General features: G+C 50.3%; 5 protein-coding genes across 5 annotated transcripts; 2 read left to right on the top strand and 3 right to left on the bottom strand.

Moving 5' to 3' along the window:
* Nucleotides 1-237: 237 nt before the first annotated feature.
* BCR37DRAFT_394876 (uncharacterized protein) lies at nucleotides 238-1,770 on the top strand (the record flags this gene model as incomplete). Its single annotated transcript, XM_040871538.1, has 1 exon — nucleotides 238-1,770. The coding sequence occupies one exon, from the start codon at nucleotides 238-240 to the stop codon at nucleotides 1,768-1,770; it is 1,533 nt and encodes a 510-aa protein (XP_040723175.1).
* Nucleotides 1,771-1,779: 9 nt separating this feature from the next.
* Nucleotides 1,780-2,536, bottom strand: BCR37DRAFT_122414 (MED7 protein-domain-containing protein). The gene has a single exon (XM_040866004.1). It carries the CDS (start codon nucleotides 2,444-2,446, stop codon nucleotides 1,790-1,792), a length of 657 nt encoding a protein of 218 aa, XP_040723174.1. The 5' UTR covers nucleotides 2,447-2,536; the 3' UTR covers nucleotides 1,780-1,789.
* BCR37DRAFT_382689 (cytochrome b5-like heme/steroid binding domain-containing protein) lies at nucleotides 2,537-3,698 on the top strand. The gene is made up of 2 exons (XM_040869930.1): nucleotides 2,537-2,737; nucleotides 2,790-3,698. Exons 1-2 carry the CDS (start codon nucleotides 2,593-2,595, stop codon nucleotides 3,206-3,208), a joined length of 564 nt encoding a protein of 187 aa, XP_040723173.1. The 5' UTR covers nucleotides 2,537-2,592; the 3' UTR covers nucleotides 3,209-3,698.
* Nucleotides 3,241-10,910, bottom strand: BCR37DRAFT_122412 (uncharacterized protein). Its single transcript, XM_040866003.1, has 2 exons — nucleotides 10,476-10,910; nucleotides 3,241-10,419 (listed from the first exon to the last, which is right to left on the bottom strand). Exons 1-2 carry the CDS (start codon nucleotides 10,659-10,661, stop codon nucleotides 3,274-3,276), a joined length of 7,332 nt encoding a protein of 2,443 aa, XP_040723172.1. The 5' UTR covers nucleotides 10,662-10,910; the 3' UTR covers nucleotides 3,241-3,273.
* A 1,117-nt stretch (nucleotides 10,911-12,027) lies between these two features.
* Nucleotides 12,028-17,284, bottom strand: BCR37DRAFT_400498 (DNA-directed RNA polymerase I subunit RPA1). The gene is made up of 2 exons (XM_040871804.1): nucleotides 17,095-17,284; nucleotides 12,028-17,054 (listed from the first exon to the last, which is right to left on the bottom strand). The coding sequence occupies exons 1-2, from the start codon at nucleotides 17,218-17,220 to the stop codon at nucleotides 12,159-12,161; spliced, it is 5,022 nt and encodes a 1,673-aa protein (XP_040723171.1). The 5' UTR covers nucleotides 17,221-17,284; the 3' UTR covers nucleotides 12,028-12,158.
* Nucleotides 17,285-17,298: the final 14 nt, after the last annotated feature.

The following is a 17,298-nucleotide window of genomic DNA, read 5'->3' as shown; positions in this document are numbered from 1 at the left end:
GAAGGCCGACAATTCATTTGTTGTCATCATCCTGGCTTGGCATATACAAAAGACCTTGAGACGTTTCTCTTTTTGCGTACCTTCTTTTCAGCTTTCCCCTGAAGCTAGACGCACAACGTCAAATCAGCCCCATCAACAGTCTCAAGCTCGCAAAGAGGCCAAGCTCAAGTGCATAGACGACCAGTATAAAGAGAGTGCATCTGTCAATCTTTCATTGTCAACCAACAAGAAGCAGCTATGCGGATCTCAAACATCGCCCATGCAGCAAGTACCCTTGCCATCGCATCAGCACTCGCATTGCCAAATCAAGAAGCAGACATCAAACTCTTACCAGCAACAGAGGCGAACCCTGGCGGTCTTGCCAAAATCATGGCTTTCCTCTTCGCCAATGACAAGGGCACCTTCAACAACAACATGCCAGAGACTGTCGGTCAAGCCACCAAACCCACATCCACATCGTCTTCAGGACCTGCTCCACAGCCTGGCGCTATAGCGCAAGTCATGCCAGTCAATATGACCATGATGGGTTCTGGTACAGGGATGACAGGGTCGAGTGTTTCCACATCCAGCAATACGGTTACAACGCCAAAAACGCCAAACTCAGCTTCAGGCCCACCCACACCTGCAGCACCCATGCCTGCAGCGGGTCCTGTCGTGCCTCCCACTGGTGCAACCATCAATACCAATGCTACCACAAAGCCAGTGACGGCAAGTCCTGTGACAAGCAATACGACTCGTGAGACGAGCGAAATGCTTGGCACCATGCCACCCATCACCAACACCACCACCACCGGTAGTACTTTGACAAAACGTGCTTTTCCCAATGGTCCTAATGGTCCCAATGGAGGTCCAGCAAAAGGTTTCACTGGCGCCAAGCCCCGTCCAAACATGAATCTCCCACCTGGTATGGTTGGGATGGTGGCTTCCAACCCGTACAATCATCCACTTCAACAAGTAAGGAAGCGCGATGTGCCTGATCTTTCTCGTGAAGAGAGTCAAGATTTCGGCATGGAGTCTTTGGAAGCAGCCAGTGCAACGCCACCTGAGGAGCTTCAGCCCGTCTTGACGTCTCCAGCCATGGACGACGACGAAGAGGATCAGCAAATGACAACCGAGACGTCCGGTAATGGTAGCGATTCTCAAGCGGTAGCAGCTCAAGGCACTTCTCTGGATGATCCTGCCCAGCAAGTGGCTGAACAGGTGTACGGTGATGCTCCAGCATCAAGCGATCGCGCGACTGCCAACTCGAACGACTATCCGACGACCTCATCGATTGGCTCACAGTCAAATGGAACTTCTGGTTCTGGAGCTACACCTGCATCTGCAAGTGGCACATACAACTTGCAACGTGCAGTGACTGATCCCTCGTATGGCTCTGGCGCTAGTCCTGCATACCCTAGTCCAGCGAGCTCGCCAACAGGTGCTAGCAATGGCAATGCACAAAATGGAACAGCTTCGAGCGCAAATGCATATCCAGCGCTGCACTCCAACGACGATGACACCGATTCGACGATCGACATAACCGCAGGCGGTGCATATGCCGGTATCAACAGGAGCAGTCACATCAAGCCAAATGGCACCGTGAATGGAACGCCGTATGCGACAACTTCGACTGGCGGTGTGGCGTCTACCACAACAACGACGCCTACCGGTGTGATGAGCTCAATTGTCGCAAATGGCACCACCATCAAGAAGTCTGGCGGTGGGCAAGTTACCCTCCGCGGTAGTACGCTGGCCTTGTGCATCTTGGCTGGACTGCTTTTCTTCTAGTTTGCTTAGATAGCGCTCATCACTTCAATTCTGAGATGCAAGCCCATAGCTTGATGCTCTTCTCTAGAACCGGATCGTTTTTAGGACGCTGAGGCGGCTGTTGTTCGTCTGCCATCAACGTGTCGCCTTGTTCGTAGATAGACAGCAATCTCTTTGCCTTTACATTCAGTGCCTCAACATGTGCAATCTCCTCCTGTCTCCTTTGAATTTGCTGCTCCATCATGAGTGCAAGGGTTTCACGGGCTTGATGGGGCCTATAGCCATTGATGAGATGATGCATATTGAGCAGCAGTACACGCATATGTTCAAGTCCACCGGGAAACGACTCTGGGTCGTGACTCATCCCTTTGACAAGTTCAAGAAAGGTCATGAAGATACTCCTTGCCAATTTCTGTAGCTCAGGTACAGGATTCCCTGTGCCAGCATCGAGACTTTCTGGGTATAGCTGCTTGACACCAGCTTCTTTCAATGTCTGTAGCTTTTCTTGCAGATGCCAAGTCTGGCCGAAGACTGTGTATGACTCTGTAGGCACCTCAGGAGGCTCTAGAGCTTGCCGCACCTCGTCGGGCAATTGAGCTGGATCTTGAGCAAGCTGAGCTAGATTTTCTTCAGTGAAGAGCTTGTATGACTCTGGAGGTGGAGGAAAGGCAGAGGAGATGCCAGCACTGTCTGCCATCGAGCCTTTGACTGGTCGGTATTGAGTTGAGCTGTTGCACGTCGCCGTCTGTCGTCTCTGCACGTGAGTCTGTGGATCTCTTCCCCAGCTTTCAACCAAGACCAAGACTCGACCCGCTACTCCTCGGCGCCCTCTCCTCCACAAGCATGTCAGGCAAGGCAGATGCAAGCAGACGACCGAGTAAGACGGCCAGCACCGGCTCCGGCTTTTCGCTCTTGAAAGCAGCCGCAATCGGTGTCATGCTCGCACTCGGCGTTTCGCGCTACCGTCATGGCGACTATAAGTATGGCTGTAAGTGTTCTGGACCTCGCTCTCTCAAGGAAGATGACTGACATGTATCTAGATAGCAATCAGTACACAAATGTCAATGCATGGCTACAGATGCTTAAGCCTGATATTGTCATCACTGAAGCTGAACTCGCAGCGAGTGATGGTACCAATGGCAAACCCATCTACGTCGCAGTCAACGGAACCGTGTACGATGTCTCTGCTGAGCCACGCCTGTACGGTCCAGGTGGCTCATACAGCTTCTTCACGGGTAAAGATGGTGCACGCGCCTACATCACAGGTTGTTTCGCCACAGACATGACGCACGACCTGCGCGGTGTCCCTGAAGAATCGCTGATTGAGTTGGATGCATGGAAGAAGTTTTACGAAACGCATGGGAAGTACTATCGTGTAGGGACTGTCATTCATCCGCCGATTGATCCATCTATTCCACCGCCAGCACCCTGCGATGCGCAAAAGATGCCATCTTCGTAGTAGTGCTCGTACATATACATTTCATTTGTACAACCCAAAGTTCTATGGTGATACAAAAGAAGTTATTACGCATCCAAGGGTGACCCTTCATGAACTTCGAATTCTTCAATAGGAGCACTCGCCATTTGGAGATGCCTCATGCCAGTATTGCAACTCCCAAGGCGTGGGCCAGTGGTCAGACCTTTGCCGAGGTACGGGAACCCGAGATCCTCGAGCAGTTGTTCACGCACACCAAGCTGGCTGTGAGGCGTCGTCATCATGGTTGCTTGAGCAGTGATGAATGCCTGTGCCACTTCGAGAAGCTGAATATTCTGCGAGGAAAGAAGGATAGTCTGTAGCGGTTCGGCCAACGCAGGGTACAGCAGCGATGCGATCTCCGGTAGCGCATGCGCAGCCTCAGACAAGATACGATAGAGCATGATTTGTCGAGTCTGGGAGGCATGTCTGAGCAAAACAAGCAGGAATGACAATAGCAACAAAGCTTGAGTATTGTCGCCACTCTCAGCGAAGGAGAAGAGCAGCAAGGGCAGGTCGTCATCAGCCGTGTTGCTGACCACTTCCTCTGGCGCTCCAAACGAGAGATAGCGAGTTCGCATCTCTTCAGGCGTCTTTGCAATGGTCAGCAAAAAGGCAAGCGCAGGCACCGCAAAGAAACCAATGACTGCGCCCGTCTCGCCAGCTGATCGACGACCTTTTTGCATGAGCATCAAGAGACATTCCTTAATTACTTCCTCGTTTGTGCTGCGAGTCCAGGCATCGTGAAGCAGACAAGCCAGGCCGTAGGCTGCATGTTGAGTCAAACTAACGCCAAGGTCATTTTCAAGGGATGCAAAAGTTCGAGGTGTCGCTAGGCGAGCCTCGTCCATAAATGCCTCCCCAGCAAACTGCTCACCGAGCGAAGTCAAGAGCTTGACACCGAGAGCAGAGACGAGTGGTTGGTCAACGAGAAGAGCCGCAACAGCAATGCTGGCAAGTGATGGTTGAGGCATGTCGAGTGTTCTCTGCAAAGCATGCAAACAAGCTGCAATGTCAAGCATGCAGTCTTCTTCTTGCGAAGCCCAGTGAATATGCGAGACAAGCTCGTTGACTGGAGGTTCCTGTACATCGCGAATAATGCGACCAGCCGCCATGATTGCTCGATAGCGGAACTGCTTGAATTCTCGATCGAAACCAATTTTCTGGATGTTGCCATAGAAACGTCTTTGCATAATCATACTCGTTTCCGAATCCGCTGCAAGATAGCGGGCACCAGCCAGCAACACTTCCAAGAGTGCATTGATTCGCTCAATGTCTCGTTGGAAGCCAGCCCATGTAGTGATCTTTGCGATGTCTTCTTCTCTCGCCATAAACTCTTGTCCCAAATTTTGATACCAATTGTCTGTCAACTGCATAGCAGTACTACCATCGCGCTCATACACAATGTGAAAAGCAGATGGGGAGAAGTTCCGGAGGATTTCCTGGTTGTAGAGTTGCATGGCGTTGTTGCGAATGCCAGAAAGCGCAAAGACGGCAGGACTCGCCGGGGTGTAGTCCGAAAGACCCATGAGATGCGAAGCACCACAACACAAGTGCAGCTGCACAAGCAGCTTCTTGTCCATGTCACTCTCCTCGATACTCCCAGGTACTTGCTTGTGGCGCAGCGTAGCCATCTTGTTGAGGCTCTCAAAGCAGGCATTCTTGACAGCAGGTGCACGCAAGGATCTGATGATATCAGAGACAACACTGACTTGACGAGAATTGTGGCCATATGCATGTGCAAATTTGGTCAGCGACTCGTACAGAATCCCAGATAAGTCCGTCGCCGGTGCGAGGCATCTCCATGCATGAAGCGCCAGACTGCGAAGGACCTTGGTCTCACAAGCCATGCGCATAAAGCAAACGAGAAGCTGCGATAAAGCTGTGGCATGCTGAGGATTGACCAAAACTTCCACTTTGCGGACAAGAACCTCTAGCCAAGACTGAATCGTCATAAAGATATTGATTTGTTGGTTCGGGTTGCAGCTGGGGAGCCATAACAAGCATTCCTTGAAAAATGTCAACATGAGCGCAATCAGCTCGTTGTTGGCGACGTTGCTGACAAACATCATGCTGAGATTTCCAATATCGCGCAGAGAAGGTGTGTTTGTACATGTGTGCTCGGAGATGTAAGTCGGCAGCGGCACATCAAAGCATACTTTCCCTAGTTTGTTGATCAGCTGGTTAGCAGCAAGACGGGTGCTTGGTTCAGGAGAAGCAATATTGATCACTCCAGCGCAAAACAAGACAGCAGGAGCTTCAAAAGCAGACATGCGATCGTTATCGATATCAAAACGAGGCCCGTGGTCAGCTGTGAGCATGTCCACCAAAACACTTGCGCCTGGGCTTGCAAATGTGTAAAGCCTGTGGTCTGTCCGGGTCCTGAATTCGAAGGCACCACCACCAGACTTCAGCACAACATCCTCGATATTGGAGAAAGGAAAGAACATGGCAGTTGGAAATGAGAATTCACCCATGGAGACGCTTGGACACACCACAAAGAGGCTCTGGATGCTGGGTGCCACTCGAAACGATGCTTCCACCGCAATGGGCTCACCAAGAATGCGTCCTGGTTGAAATTTGGCAAGGAGAGCAGGATCGACACCGACGTTGGGCGGTAGAGTCATCTGTGCGAGGCTGAAGTATTCGCCGAGATTCTCACCAATCGCTAAAAAGCGGCACGGAATATTGACCTTCCTCACATTCGGCCCAATGTGCAGAGCAAATGCTTCTTGAAGATTTGGCTCAATGTTATACCAGTAGGTCGCGACGCACTTGTCAGTTGCGTTGGGCGGCAGATGAGCAATCAGTTGTGTGATCCAGTCACCATTCTTCTCAAACAGCATCGTCTTGTGCCCCGTCATATCACTAAACACTTCATACGGTGCGCTCCAGTATGGTTCCAAAACGCTGAGTGCATAGAAGGTCCATAGCTGACTGCTCACATGCATCATGGCCGCACGACGAGGAGCATAGCACAAGACTGGGTGACCAGCCCGACTCGTTCCAGCAAAGTAAAAAATCCTTGCTTTGTGCAGGGCCGAGATATTCTCCATGACATCTGATCCGAGTGTATCGCCAAATTGACTAGCAAGCGACGTGAGCTTGAGTGGTTTGGCAGGCACACCAGCGTGCGTGAGGAGATTCTGATACGTAGCCAACTGACTCCGTAAATCATCATCGCCTCTATCTGGTCGACCAGCCACAAATTTGAGCTTGGTGAGCTCTTCGCAAACGCGGTAGGTGTTTCCGTAAAGATGCCGATGCAAATTGAGACGGGCGGTGTAAGATAGAGAAGAGCGATCGCCAATAATATTGGCAGTCTCAATAGACCTCGAAATGGCGTGCAGAAACCTCGTGACGGGTCGGATAAAGTCGTTCAAGAAATCATTCGCAACGTCCATGAAAGGTTCCTTGAAAAAGACGTTGTTGGCGAGATTCTGTATCACCTTGCAAATCAAGATCAGCTTGCGCTTCACTTCTGGACCAAGATCGGATCTGGTGGTCAAGGGTGCAATGATGGCAGGTGAGATGAATCTCAAAATGATGAATGCGCCCACCGCAGTATACTCGGAAGAGGGATACTTTAACGCAGTTTGCTTCGCAACGTGCCGAGCAATACCTCGCAATTCGGCTGGTAAGTTACTCACGGACTTGCAAATGGCATCCACAAAGACTGAAATGGCTGCCTTGAGGTTCTCCGCATTCTGCGCGACTTGTCCTTGCTCAGCGGCTGGAACCTTGGATGGATCAAGCTCATAGCTGATATCATCGCCTTGCTGGAACACAAATTCAAGTGGACTTGCAAGGGTCTCCTGAAGATAGGCTGACCCATGTCGCTTCACAAAGATGGAGTAAATTTTGGTCATTGTGCAATTCCTCCTGAATAAATCGCCTTCAGAGTCGGTTGCTTGAATTTCATGATCAATCATCAAATACGCCAAATCAGATTCTCGCCCGGCGGCTCTGTAAATTTCCAAAAGAAGCTCTGATAGGGCATCAATCTGGGCAGTGGGACACGCTTCGCAAATGGCAATAGTCAAGTTTGGTTCGCGCAGGATGAGATCAGCCATGGCAGCGAGAGGGTCGGTTGAATGGTCATAGATGATGGCATCAGTACATTCCGCCACAATCTTGAAGAAGGAAGATCGAATGAGTGGATCGCTGTCATACACCATCGTCATGAATTTGGTCAAGCCATTCCGAACATTCGCCGTAAGGATCGTTCGCAGTACTGAACAAACGACTTCATGCTGAGCACTATCTGCAGGGAATCGCTTCAAGCAATCAACGAAGAAGGTGAGAAACCATTCGAGCGTTGCATCACCAGCTATGCCGTCTGCTTTCGAGGGAAGGGGTAAGTTGGAGAACATGTTGAGCATGACGCGCCAACTGCTCGACTCAATATCAGTGATGAGCTTGGCTTCTTGTCGGGTTTTGGTTGTGTTGGCATAATCAAATAAATGCTGTGCTAGCAAGAAGACTTGCTCACGTATGCTTTCCTGCTGTCCCTGAAGATTGATGAAGGAGAGCTTGTTGGAGAAGGTGACAAGTGCTTGTACAGAGCGTAGGCGTAATTTCAAGCTTTCCAAGCTTCGTGGCATCGAGTAGGCATACGTCTCACATGCACGCAGCATAAAGCGCGTCTCCATCGTCACTGCCATATTGGTGGTGAGCCGATCAAACAATGCTCGAATCAGGTAAAAGCAGCAATCGGCAAAACGTAACGAATCAGCCAAGGCCGTAGACAAGAGACCGCTTGAATTGCAACGCAGCCTGTACTGAGCGTGCAGCATATCGGTTATTTGCGGAAACACGGAGGGAGAGCAGTCACCAGCGACACTTTCCAATGCGAGTTCCCTAATGATTGGATCTTCGGCGAACAAGAAGCGTGGCAAGAGAGCCATGAAATCGGATACGGGTGGTGCCAGATCGGGAACGGTTTGCAGAGAGTGTATTAGAGAGAGTAAGATACCGAGCAAAGTCTGCCACTCTATCCGCTGATTGGCTTCTAGAGATCCAAGTTGACGCGTTTCCGTTGCAAATGGCGATTCAGGGGAGAGCACGATATCCCCAACACGTTTAAATCGATCTACCGTAACGCTCCACACATGTTTTGTTGCCGGCGTTACCTGACATGTCCGTAATATCTTCTTGATGACTCGCTGGACAGCATTCCGACCTTGTGTTACAAACTGGGTGCGAGCAAGCTCTTGAAACATGAGTTCATTGTTGGGTTGCGTCTGACCATCGCTCGTCTTCTGAGCTGCCGCATCTTCTACAGGGATCTTCTTGTAAAGTTCCTTTTCGCGCAAAACCCACAAGGTTGCCTTGGTGGCTAGAATTTGAATTTCAAGATCATAGTGGCATAGTAAGACAAACACCATTAGCTTCAAGCTAAGTTGAATGGCACGAAACTCTGCGAGATCTTGTTCGCGACCTAGGTGTGTTTGAACGGACGACAAGGCTTCATACCGACCATCCAAGGAAGCCTTGAGCAAAGCGAGCAATTTGCGTGATTCATCCGGTTGGTGTTTTCGACCAGTCAACATTTTCGACATCCAGAGTAAGATGGCCATTGACAATTTGCCCCATCGATGAATCGCCTCTTCAGGACCCAGAATCGCTACAAGACGTTGAAGACAGTCTTTTGTTTGCAAGCTCGTCAGTAGTGCACACGAGAGTGCTGAAATATCGGCATCATTGCTGTAAATAAAACACGCAAGTGCTGCCGTGGCCGCATCGGGTAATTGTTCAGAAGCTGTATACAAGCAAATCATTGTAGGAAATTGTCTTAAAAACCCAACAATCGTTACACAGAGTTGTCGTTCATGCCATTGCTGGTCTTCTGATTTGCGAGCGGCTCGTACAGCGGTTGGGTTGAATTCACTGGCATAATCGGCGGTACAGCGAATGTAAAAGTAAGGAATCCGAAAAAGTGCCGCTTGATGACCCATTGGCATGAGATTGTCGCTTTGTGCCAGTTCAGCAATGGTTGAAATACCAGCCACCGTCAATCGAGTGATTTGGTCAGAGGCAAGCCAGTCAGCGACAAGATCCAGCGCCGCGCTTTCATTCTTCATGCGATACAGCGCCGTCAGTAGTCGCGCAGGCTCGACAAACGTGCCTTGTGCAACGGCTTCAGTGATGGCTTGCTTGCGCTGCAACAAGTTGGCAATGCGGTCATTTGAAAATCCTGACAAAAACTGACGGTGCTCCAAGCGGACATTGTCGAGGGCATGTAGAATATTGGTCCAACTCGCAATGGCTGCTGGTAGCAGCTTGCTATTCTTGTCGTGTGTTTTGCGAATAGCTTCAAGGAATTGTGCTTTTCGTGAGACTCTGTTGGTCATGGCAGCCAGAATTGAATCTGGTGACAGCATGAGCACGGTGGCCATCACTGGCCATAATTGTTCTTTCCGCCTCGTTGTATCGGCAAGCTCAAAGGCATGATTGAAGATGAGCTCTGCACCTTGACAAACAGTTTGCCGAGCTTGATAGAGTTTTGAGAATTCTCGTGGACGATGGCTGATCCAATTGCAAATGGCAGCGTGTACATGAATAAGTAAAGGAACGCGAGTGCTGCGTGAGAATCGTGGTAAGGAACGAGCAACGGCCTCCAGTGCACTTGCAAGGTCATGGAGCCTGAAGGACATGTGAGCAATTGTCTGTAAAACTTCCACAGGTGATCGTTGCGTCTCCACTAGCTGTAGCAACGATTCAATTCGGTCGAGTGCCGCTTTGCCATGACGGCAGGTAGCCAATGAAATGAGCATAGAGACAAGCTCAACCTGTTCTTGTTGATATACAAAGGAGTCTTCACGCGCATCCCGACTCAGGATTGATCTGCGATCGTGCTCTGAACGCAGCGACTTGTCTGGCGACCAAGACTTGTGGGACAATGAGCTCTCCGGCCGGTCGTCGTCCACGGGTAGTAGCGCAATGGCGACATCAAGCATGGAGGATGCTGTCGCTTCTGATATCCTGAATGAGTGGCTCTTGTGTTCGTGTATTCGCGCGAGATGTTCAGCCTGCTTGACGTAGCGATCTAGCGGTTCTGACGAGTCTGTCTCTTGCACTGGGAAGAAGTGACGAAGGCAGCAGCGTACGAGAAGTCGTAGAAGTAGGACTTGCGAATAGATGATGTTCGCAGTGCGTGTCGCACTCGTCGGTATTGCTGAGACGAGTGCCGCATCCTGTGACTTGTTAGCTTGCTCAATGCACCTTGCTTTTTGGGTGTTGTTTAGCGTACCTGCTGCACCTGCTTCAAATGGACGAGCATCTGCTCAAGGACGAGTTCGGCATTGGTCGCTGCGATCTTTGTGATTGTGTTGCAGGACTGGATGAAGATGGGATCCTCGACTGGATCGTCGCCGAGAGCATTGTTGCTGGGTAGCGCTCGGACGATGCGCGTCAGGAGTGCCTTGACGACTACCATGCGATGCGGATGGGTATAATGATGCGCTTCGAGTGACTAGCACGCCATGCTTGCGCTGTAGAGAGACAAGAGAACAGAGAGGGTGGGCAAGGACGAGTCAGAGGGAGCGCACGGACGCAGAGCTGGTCGGGTGTGTGGTGAATACGTGAGCGAAGGATGTAAGCAGTGACAGGAGCAGCCTATACACCCGGTGCTCTATCTAGGCACTTCATCACTGCGCTGGATGTCTGACACGGGCCCCCGCTGATGGTCTGCTACTCTGCTACTCTGCTACTCTGCTTGCTTGCTTGCTGCTGGCTGCTTGCTTGCTGCTGAGTCGAGGCCTCCACTCTGAAACAGCGGAAGCCAATCAGCGAGAGACGGCAACAAATACGACCACCAGGGCAACGGGCACCCAGCTCCGTGGATTCATGCTCAGTCAGTCAGTCAGGCAGCCAGGCAGTCAGTCAGTCACTCAGTCAGGCGTCAGCATTAATCTGCCTGGCACGGCTGCTGACTCATGGCCTCTCACATCTCCAATTTCTATACAATTTCAATCCAGAGCCTGAAGGGCCGGAGGCTGATTGCAGCTCATGTAGCGCACAGTGCAAAGGCCGCAGTCATTATAGGACTATGCGGCCGCGCTCATGCACACAATCAAAGCCAGCTAAACCTGCATACGCAGTATTTCGCACACGCACGGACTCATATGCATCGCCAATTTGCAAGCGCTTGACTATCAGACGAATTCAGCGAGAAGATAGACCTGTGTCAATGATCTGCTGATGCGTATGCAAGGCCAGGAAATCCAAAAAGTCGGGAGCATGGTCCAAGTTGGTGGTCACTTGATAGCGTGTTTGATCGCTTCGGACTTCCCGTACAACGTTTTTCATGTTTCATTCACTCCCGTGGATTTGGCATGCCCAGCAATCATGCATGAACACTTTGATTACGACTCATCTGGCAGCAATCATGCATGAACACTTTGAACAGCATGACTCACGACTCATGAGTCATGACCCGTGACGCCCTGGCTATAGGCCTCCGTAACCATGGTCAAGGCGAAACCTTGAAAGTTGGAGCAGCACACATGAAACATATCGAAATTAAATGATGGGCACCGTCTATGTGATCATGGGATTCATGGCGCTACAGACTTAAGCGAATATTGACCTCGATCTCTTTTCCAATACAAGGCCTAGACTTCCTCTTTGAAAATTTCAGGAGCAAAAAGCGCAATTAGCCGGCACTCGTCGTCTTTTCACTGTTCATGCCGTCACGCATTTCATTTGGCGCAAGCAATTGGTCCTCTTTATGGCTTGTTTGGGACTGTGTGTACGTGAGCTTCCTCGACAGTGTTGACAGTTGACACTGATACTATGGCAGTATGCTTAGCAGCTTGGCAGATGACAAATTAGCCGGCTTCATCTCTGTCACATGAGCCAATGATCAAATCGTTGGCATTAACGGAAAATATCGAATGCTAGCTACGCAGTACAAGGAGAGACACAGACGGATCTAAGCAGAGACACTGAGATCTTGCAAGACGTCAAAGGCGCCCGTACCAACACCGGCCAACTTACCCATGACAATCTTGGAACTTGGATTATCGAGCGTATCGATATCTCCATGAAGACTCGCTTGCGTTAAGAACGTACACGTCGTCTCATAAGTCATCTTGAGGAAGGGCGATGGGTTGGACTCAATCCCCATACGGTTGAAGGGCTTGTAACCACCTTCAAATGTCATGTAGTCTGCAATGAGCGACAAGTGACGACGATCAACGCCGATACCGTAGACCGCAAACACACCAGACACCTCCTTGATGATGGCATTTCGCATCGCTTCAACACCATACGTAGCACCAATCGCAGCAATGTCGTTTGAGTACATGTCGTTGTGTGAGATGACGCCCTCTGCATTCCAAAAGGCCTTAAAGTTGACACCTTCCGTCGCAAGCAGTCGAGACTCATCGAGTCCCTCTGATGGCATGCGGAAACAGCGACGAATACCAGAAAGCTCCTGAACAACCGTCATATTGGCGGCTTCCTCAACCAAGTTCACCATGAGCAATTTGGCTGTTGCTGTGGGGTAGTCCAGCTCAATGCGACAGACCGCACCTGTCTGTTCATTGAAATCAAACTTGGCCAGGTTTTCGTTTGCATTGCGAGCCATCTCCTTGCGTAGCTTCTTCTGTTCTGCCGCTTGCGATTCCATAGCCTTGCGCACCTCGTAAGAATCCTTATCTTCGCCATCTTGCACATCCATAGCCTCCTCGTCAGAATTCATGTCAATGTCGATCGAGTCTTCCAGATCCGAATCATCAGCCGTATTCGCTTCCTTTCGAATTGCCTCTTCATCATCATCAGGCTTCTCATAAGAGACCATCATCTTGGCGCGTTCATGCATCTTGGCATCTGTTGCATCACCATCCTCACCCTCCTCATCATTGATGCCAGCTTCATGCGCTACATTCTCATCAAAGTCTTGAGACGCCTTCGTCTTGCCAGAGGTCTTGCCAACATCATCCACGGTAGGCACCTTGCCTCCAGCTTTCCGAATCTGCCTCAGCGTACAATCCTTGAGAGCTCTAAGGAATCGCTTGGCAATGACAATCTCGACTTGATCCTTGTTGACATTGTACTCATCCATGTACTCCTTCTCAGAGAATAAGTTGAGTTGAATGATATAACGCTTTGATTCGCCCGCAGAAGTCACCTTGAGTCGCTCAATCACCTCGACAGACTCGATCAGCTGCGATAAGAGCACACGAGATTGATCCTTCGCAAAGAGTGAAGCATCCTCTTCAGACACTGATGGTAAAAGCTTCATTGACATGGTTGGCGTCTTGATGGATGCACTCGCCGTCATGATAATTTCACGCAATCGTGGAATACCAAGCGTGACATTCCTGGCACCAAATCCTGCAAAGTGGAAAGTATTGAGCGTCATTTGTGTAGAAGGCTCACCAACTGACTGACTTGCCAAAATACCAACTGCCTCGCCTGGCTCCACCAGTGACATTTGATAGCGCAGGTGCATGAGGGAACGGAAAACCTCGCCACTGAGTCTGGACCGGTCTTCCTTGGATGTCTTGCGGTCCACAAGAATGTTCTCTGGATTCTCGCTGATGTAGCTCTCCAGACGCTCGTGGTACGCTTCAGAAATCACACCCACAGCTCGCGTTGGATTCGAGATGGACAGGACAGGATCATACTTTTCAGGCTTCTTGAGGGCCTTCTTCATTGCTTTGTAGCCAGAACTCGTTACATCCAACATGGGATGAGATGCCACTTCCTCAACGCGATACTTACGCTTGAGAGCCCTAAAGTTGGACGCGGAAAAGCCAAATTCAAAGAGATGCTTCTGCTTAATCACATCAAGCGAATCTTCGCCGTAATTCATCTGAATCAGTGATCCGTCCGCATCACGCACAGTGGAATCGTAATTGACCTTGATACCCTCCAAATGCTTGATGAGACAACGCTGCAAGTAACCTGAACGAGAGGTCTTGACGGCAGTATCAATCAGACCCTCACGACCAGCCATACAATGAAAGTAGTACTCTTGCGGTTTAATGCCAGTTAGGAAACGGCCTGCAATAAAGCCTCCTGCCATGGCTTGCGAGTCAAATGCCTTGAACGAAGGAAGTGTCTTGCCCGATACCATGATGGGGACACGGCGACCTTCAAGTTCTTGTTGTCCAAGAAGACATGAAATCTGCGACACATTGACATTGGAGCCCTTGGCACCCGAGACCGTCATTGTTTGCATGTGATTGTGTGGGAATTCTCTCAGCAACCCACCAGGAATACACTGATCAATGATGGAACTCGTCAGTTTATTCATCTTGCCCTTCATCGCAGCGTCGAGTCCCTGCAGTTTCTCGTCATCACGCAGTACCTCCTCAAGACGATCGCGGAGATCTTTTGCATTGCCATCGGCGGTCTTGAGGCCAACATATTGAGAAGATGCTTCTGTGCCGGCATTGCGGCCTTTTTGGAGTAGATCGCGACGCCAAGAGTCACCCTCGGGATTCAACCGCAAGTCATCCATTCGACAGGTAAAGGCACGCATTTGAGAGTACTTGGTGAATAATCTGCCAAGCATCGACAGCAGTCTACCAGCATATTCTGGCCCGTAAATCTCATAGATAGAATGGACCATACCATATGCACTTGCTCCAAATTGAGACTTGTCCAGAATACCAGTCATCAGGGCACCGTCTTTGAAGATGACTTTACCCTCCTCTGAATCAGGCGACCAGTACTTGCCGGCCACTTTGCACTTTGACTCAAGATTGAGGCCATATTGTTCCACAGGCTTCAAGTTGGTGAGCAGTGTCGTGATGACCTGCTTGCCCGTCCAGAGTTGTCTTGGCTTTTGAATGGCAGCAGGAACCGTGATGATTCGCGGATCCACATGCGGATCTGTTTCTTCCTCAGGGCGTAGCGTGCCATATAGCAACTGATGATACTCTTGACGAGTGAAAAATGTATCCCTATTTGTCATCCAGACAGCGATGACAACATGATCTTGAATCAGACCACGCAGCGGATCACCAGAAGTCGGCACCAAGTATTGATTGTCCGTATTCGCAATCAGCGCCGCTTCCGCCCGTGCGTTCTCATTCTGTGGCAAGTGCATGTTCATCTCGTCTCCATCAAAGTCGGCATTGTAGGTATTACAATTCGCGTAGTGCATGCGAATCGTCTTTTCGCCCGTCAAAACACGCACTTTATGCGCCATGATGGAAGGCTTGTGCAGCGTCGGCTGCCTATTCATGAGAACCAAATCGCCATCACGCAAATGCCGCAACACTTTTTTGTTGGTTGCTCGAATGCGCGACCCGTCAAAGCCTGTGCCATTGGCGTTTTGTGGCGTCAAAAGTTGATTTGCAAGCGCTGTACGTGAATCTTGTGGCATGTTGAGCAATGATACGAGAGCACCATCTTCGTTCTGAATATGTGTTGCTCCGGGATGGTTGAAGGGGCCATTGATGACGGCAGCGCGCATCTGCGCATAGTTGTGAGCTGTGACTGGCTCTGGATATGTCAACTTCTTAGCGAACACTGGAGGAACGCCAATCTCGCTCGTCTCGATATTTGGGTCTGGTGAGATGACTGAGCGAGCAGCATAGTTGACACGCTTGCCCATCATGTGCTTTCGGAAAAGACCTTCCTTCTTCTCAAGCACCTGCTTTATACCAGGTGGATGCTCACGATTTTGACCGATAGGGTCTGGATTCCGGTTGGAGTCGATTAGAGAGTTGACATTGTGCTGGAGAAGCACAAAGGACTGAGTGAGTTGGTCTTCAAGCTGCAATCTCGAAGCTGTTGAAAGACGCTCTTCCTTGTCGCCTAGACTGACACTGATTTCTCGGATGCGATTGGAAGCTGCCAAGACCTTGGACAGAAGCTCGTTCTGGATATTTTCATGCACTTGATCACCGAGCTTTGCCGCTGGTCGGAACTTTACGGGCGGGACCAAAACAGCTCTTAGGAAGAAGATGTCAGGACTCGCTTTGCGCTCGCCACGATAGAGCAAATTTGTGATGCGCGGCTCATGCTCGAACAGCTGCTGAATGATGCGATGCACCTCGAAGCTGAAGACGTACTTGGGCGTTCGCCTCTTATCTGCCTTTGTTGCTTGCATCTCCTCTTCCTCAGACTCATCCTCGGAGAGTTCCAAGTCTTCTGATTCTGCGTTCTCTAGCTCACCGTTGGCCGCAGCCGCCTTTGCATTCTCCTTTGACAATCGCATTAGATCTGGCTTGACTCTGCCATGCTGGTCCATATATTGCTTTGCCTTCCCAGCCAAGGGCACTTCGAAAATCTTGGCATAGCCATCCTTCTTGAATGCCGGTGAAAAGGCTTGGCAATTGTCGCAACGAGGACGGGATGCAATGCGAGAGAGGAAGTCTTTGATGAGTAGACGACGTGCATTGGAAACGGCTGCATCGGATGTAGGTCGGTCTTTGTGCGAGGCAGCCTTGACTCTGAGAGCCATCCATCGCTCACGACGCTTGATGAGAGCCGAGACGTTCTTCTTGTCCGCCTCATCTTCTTCCTCTTCTGACTCCTCCGCCTCAAGGAAGTCCTCTTCGTCCTTTGAAAAGTCCATGTCTGCAAAATCTTGCGACTCGAGCAAGAGGCCATGTTCAAGCAGGGTCAGCCTGCACACATACTTGTGTACTTCTGCCCTAGACAATCGCAAGCTATAGCAGTAGAGACAGGTGCCTCTGAGCAACGCAAACAGCTGTAGGAAGAAGAGCGGGTGGTACACTGGCTGCGGCAATTGGATATGGCCAAAGTGTCCTGGACAGAATCGCTCGTCAAGGTGACATGTGGAGCAGGAAACACCGCGCATCAGCGGGCCCATCGCTGGATCATAAAGTCCTCCATGTGTCGGATGCTACTAGTCAGCCAGATATTCTCAAAGCAGAGCGCTTTACTTGTAGGTTGTCAAAGATCTTTTCTGTCGTCACTTGAATGACACTGAGTTTGTGTACATCCTCCTCGGTAAAAGTACCAAAGGACACACTTTGTACTGAAGTAGCACTGGGCGTCGCAATGTTCATGACTGGCTGTTGCTAGCACATTCACCAGGCCCAACGCAGCCTTCGCTTGTTCTTTGCTGCTCGATCGGTGTCTGTCGC

Source organism: Protomyces lactucae-debilis, assembly GCF_002105105.1.
Source record: "Protomyces lactucae-debilis strain 12-1054 chromosome Unknown BCR37scaffold_19, whole genome shotgun sequence".
Lineage (NCBI taxonomy): Eukaryota > Fungi > Ascomycota > Taphrinomycetes > Taphrinales > Protomycetaceae > Protomyces > Protomyces lactucae-debilis.
Note: the sequence above shows the minus strand (reverse complement) of the source record. Positions and strands in the feature narration are given on the sequence as shown.

Coding starts and splice junctions, on each gene's coding strand:
- BCR37DRAFT_400498 (XM_040871804.1), bottom strand. CDS start 17,220: ATGAACATTGCGACGCCCAGTGCTACTTCAGTACAAAGTGTGTCCTTT. Junction 17,055..17,094: donor AGATCTTTGACAACCTACAA/GTAAAGCGCTCT, acceptor GCTGACTAGTAG/CATCCGACACATGGAGGACT.
- BCR37DRAFT_122414 (XM_040866004.1), bottom strand. CDS start 2,446: ATGGCAGACAGTGCTGGCATCTCCTCTGCCTTTCCTCCACCTCCAGAG.
- BCR37DRAFT_122412 (XM_040866003.1), bottom strand. CDS start 10,661: ATGGTAGTCGTCAAGGCACTCCTGACGCGCATCGTCCGAGCGCTACCC. Junction 10,420..10,475: donor ATTTGAAGCAGGTGCAGCAG/GTACGCTAAACA, acceptor AACAAGTCACAG/GATGCGGCACTCGTCTCAGC.
- BCR37DRAFT_382689 (XM_040869930.1), top strand. CDS start 2,593: ATGTCAGGCAAGGCAGATGCAAGCAGACGACCGAGTAAGACGGCCAGC. Junction 2,738..2,789: donor TGGCGACTATAAGTATGGCT/GTAAGTGTTCTG, acceptor ACATGTATCTAG/ATAGCAATCAGTACACAAAT.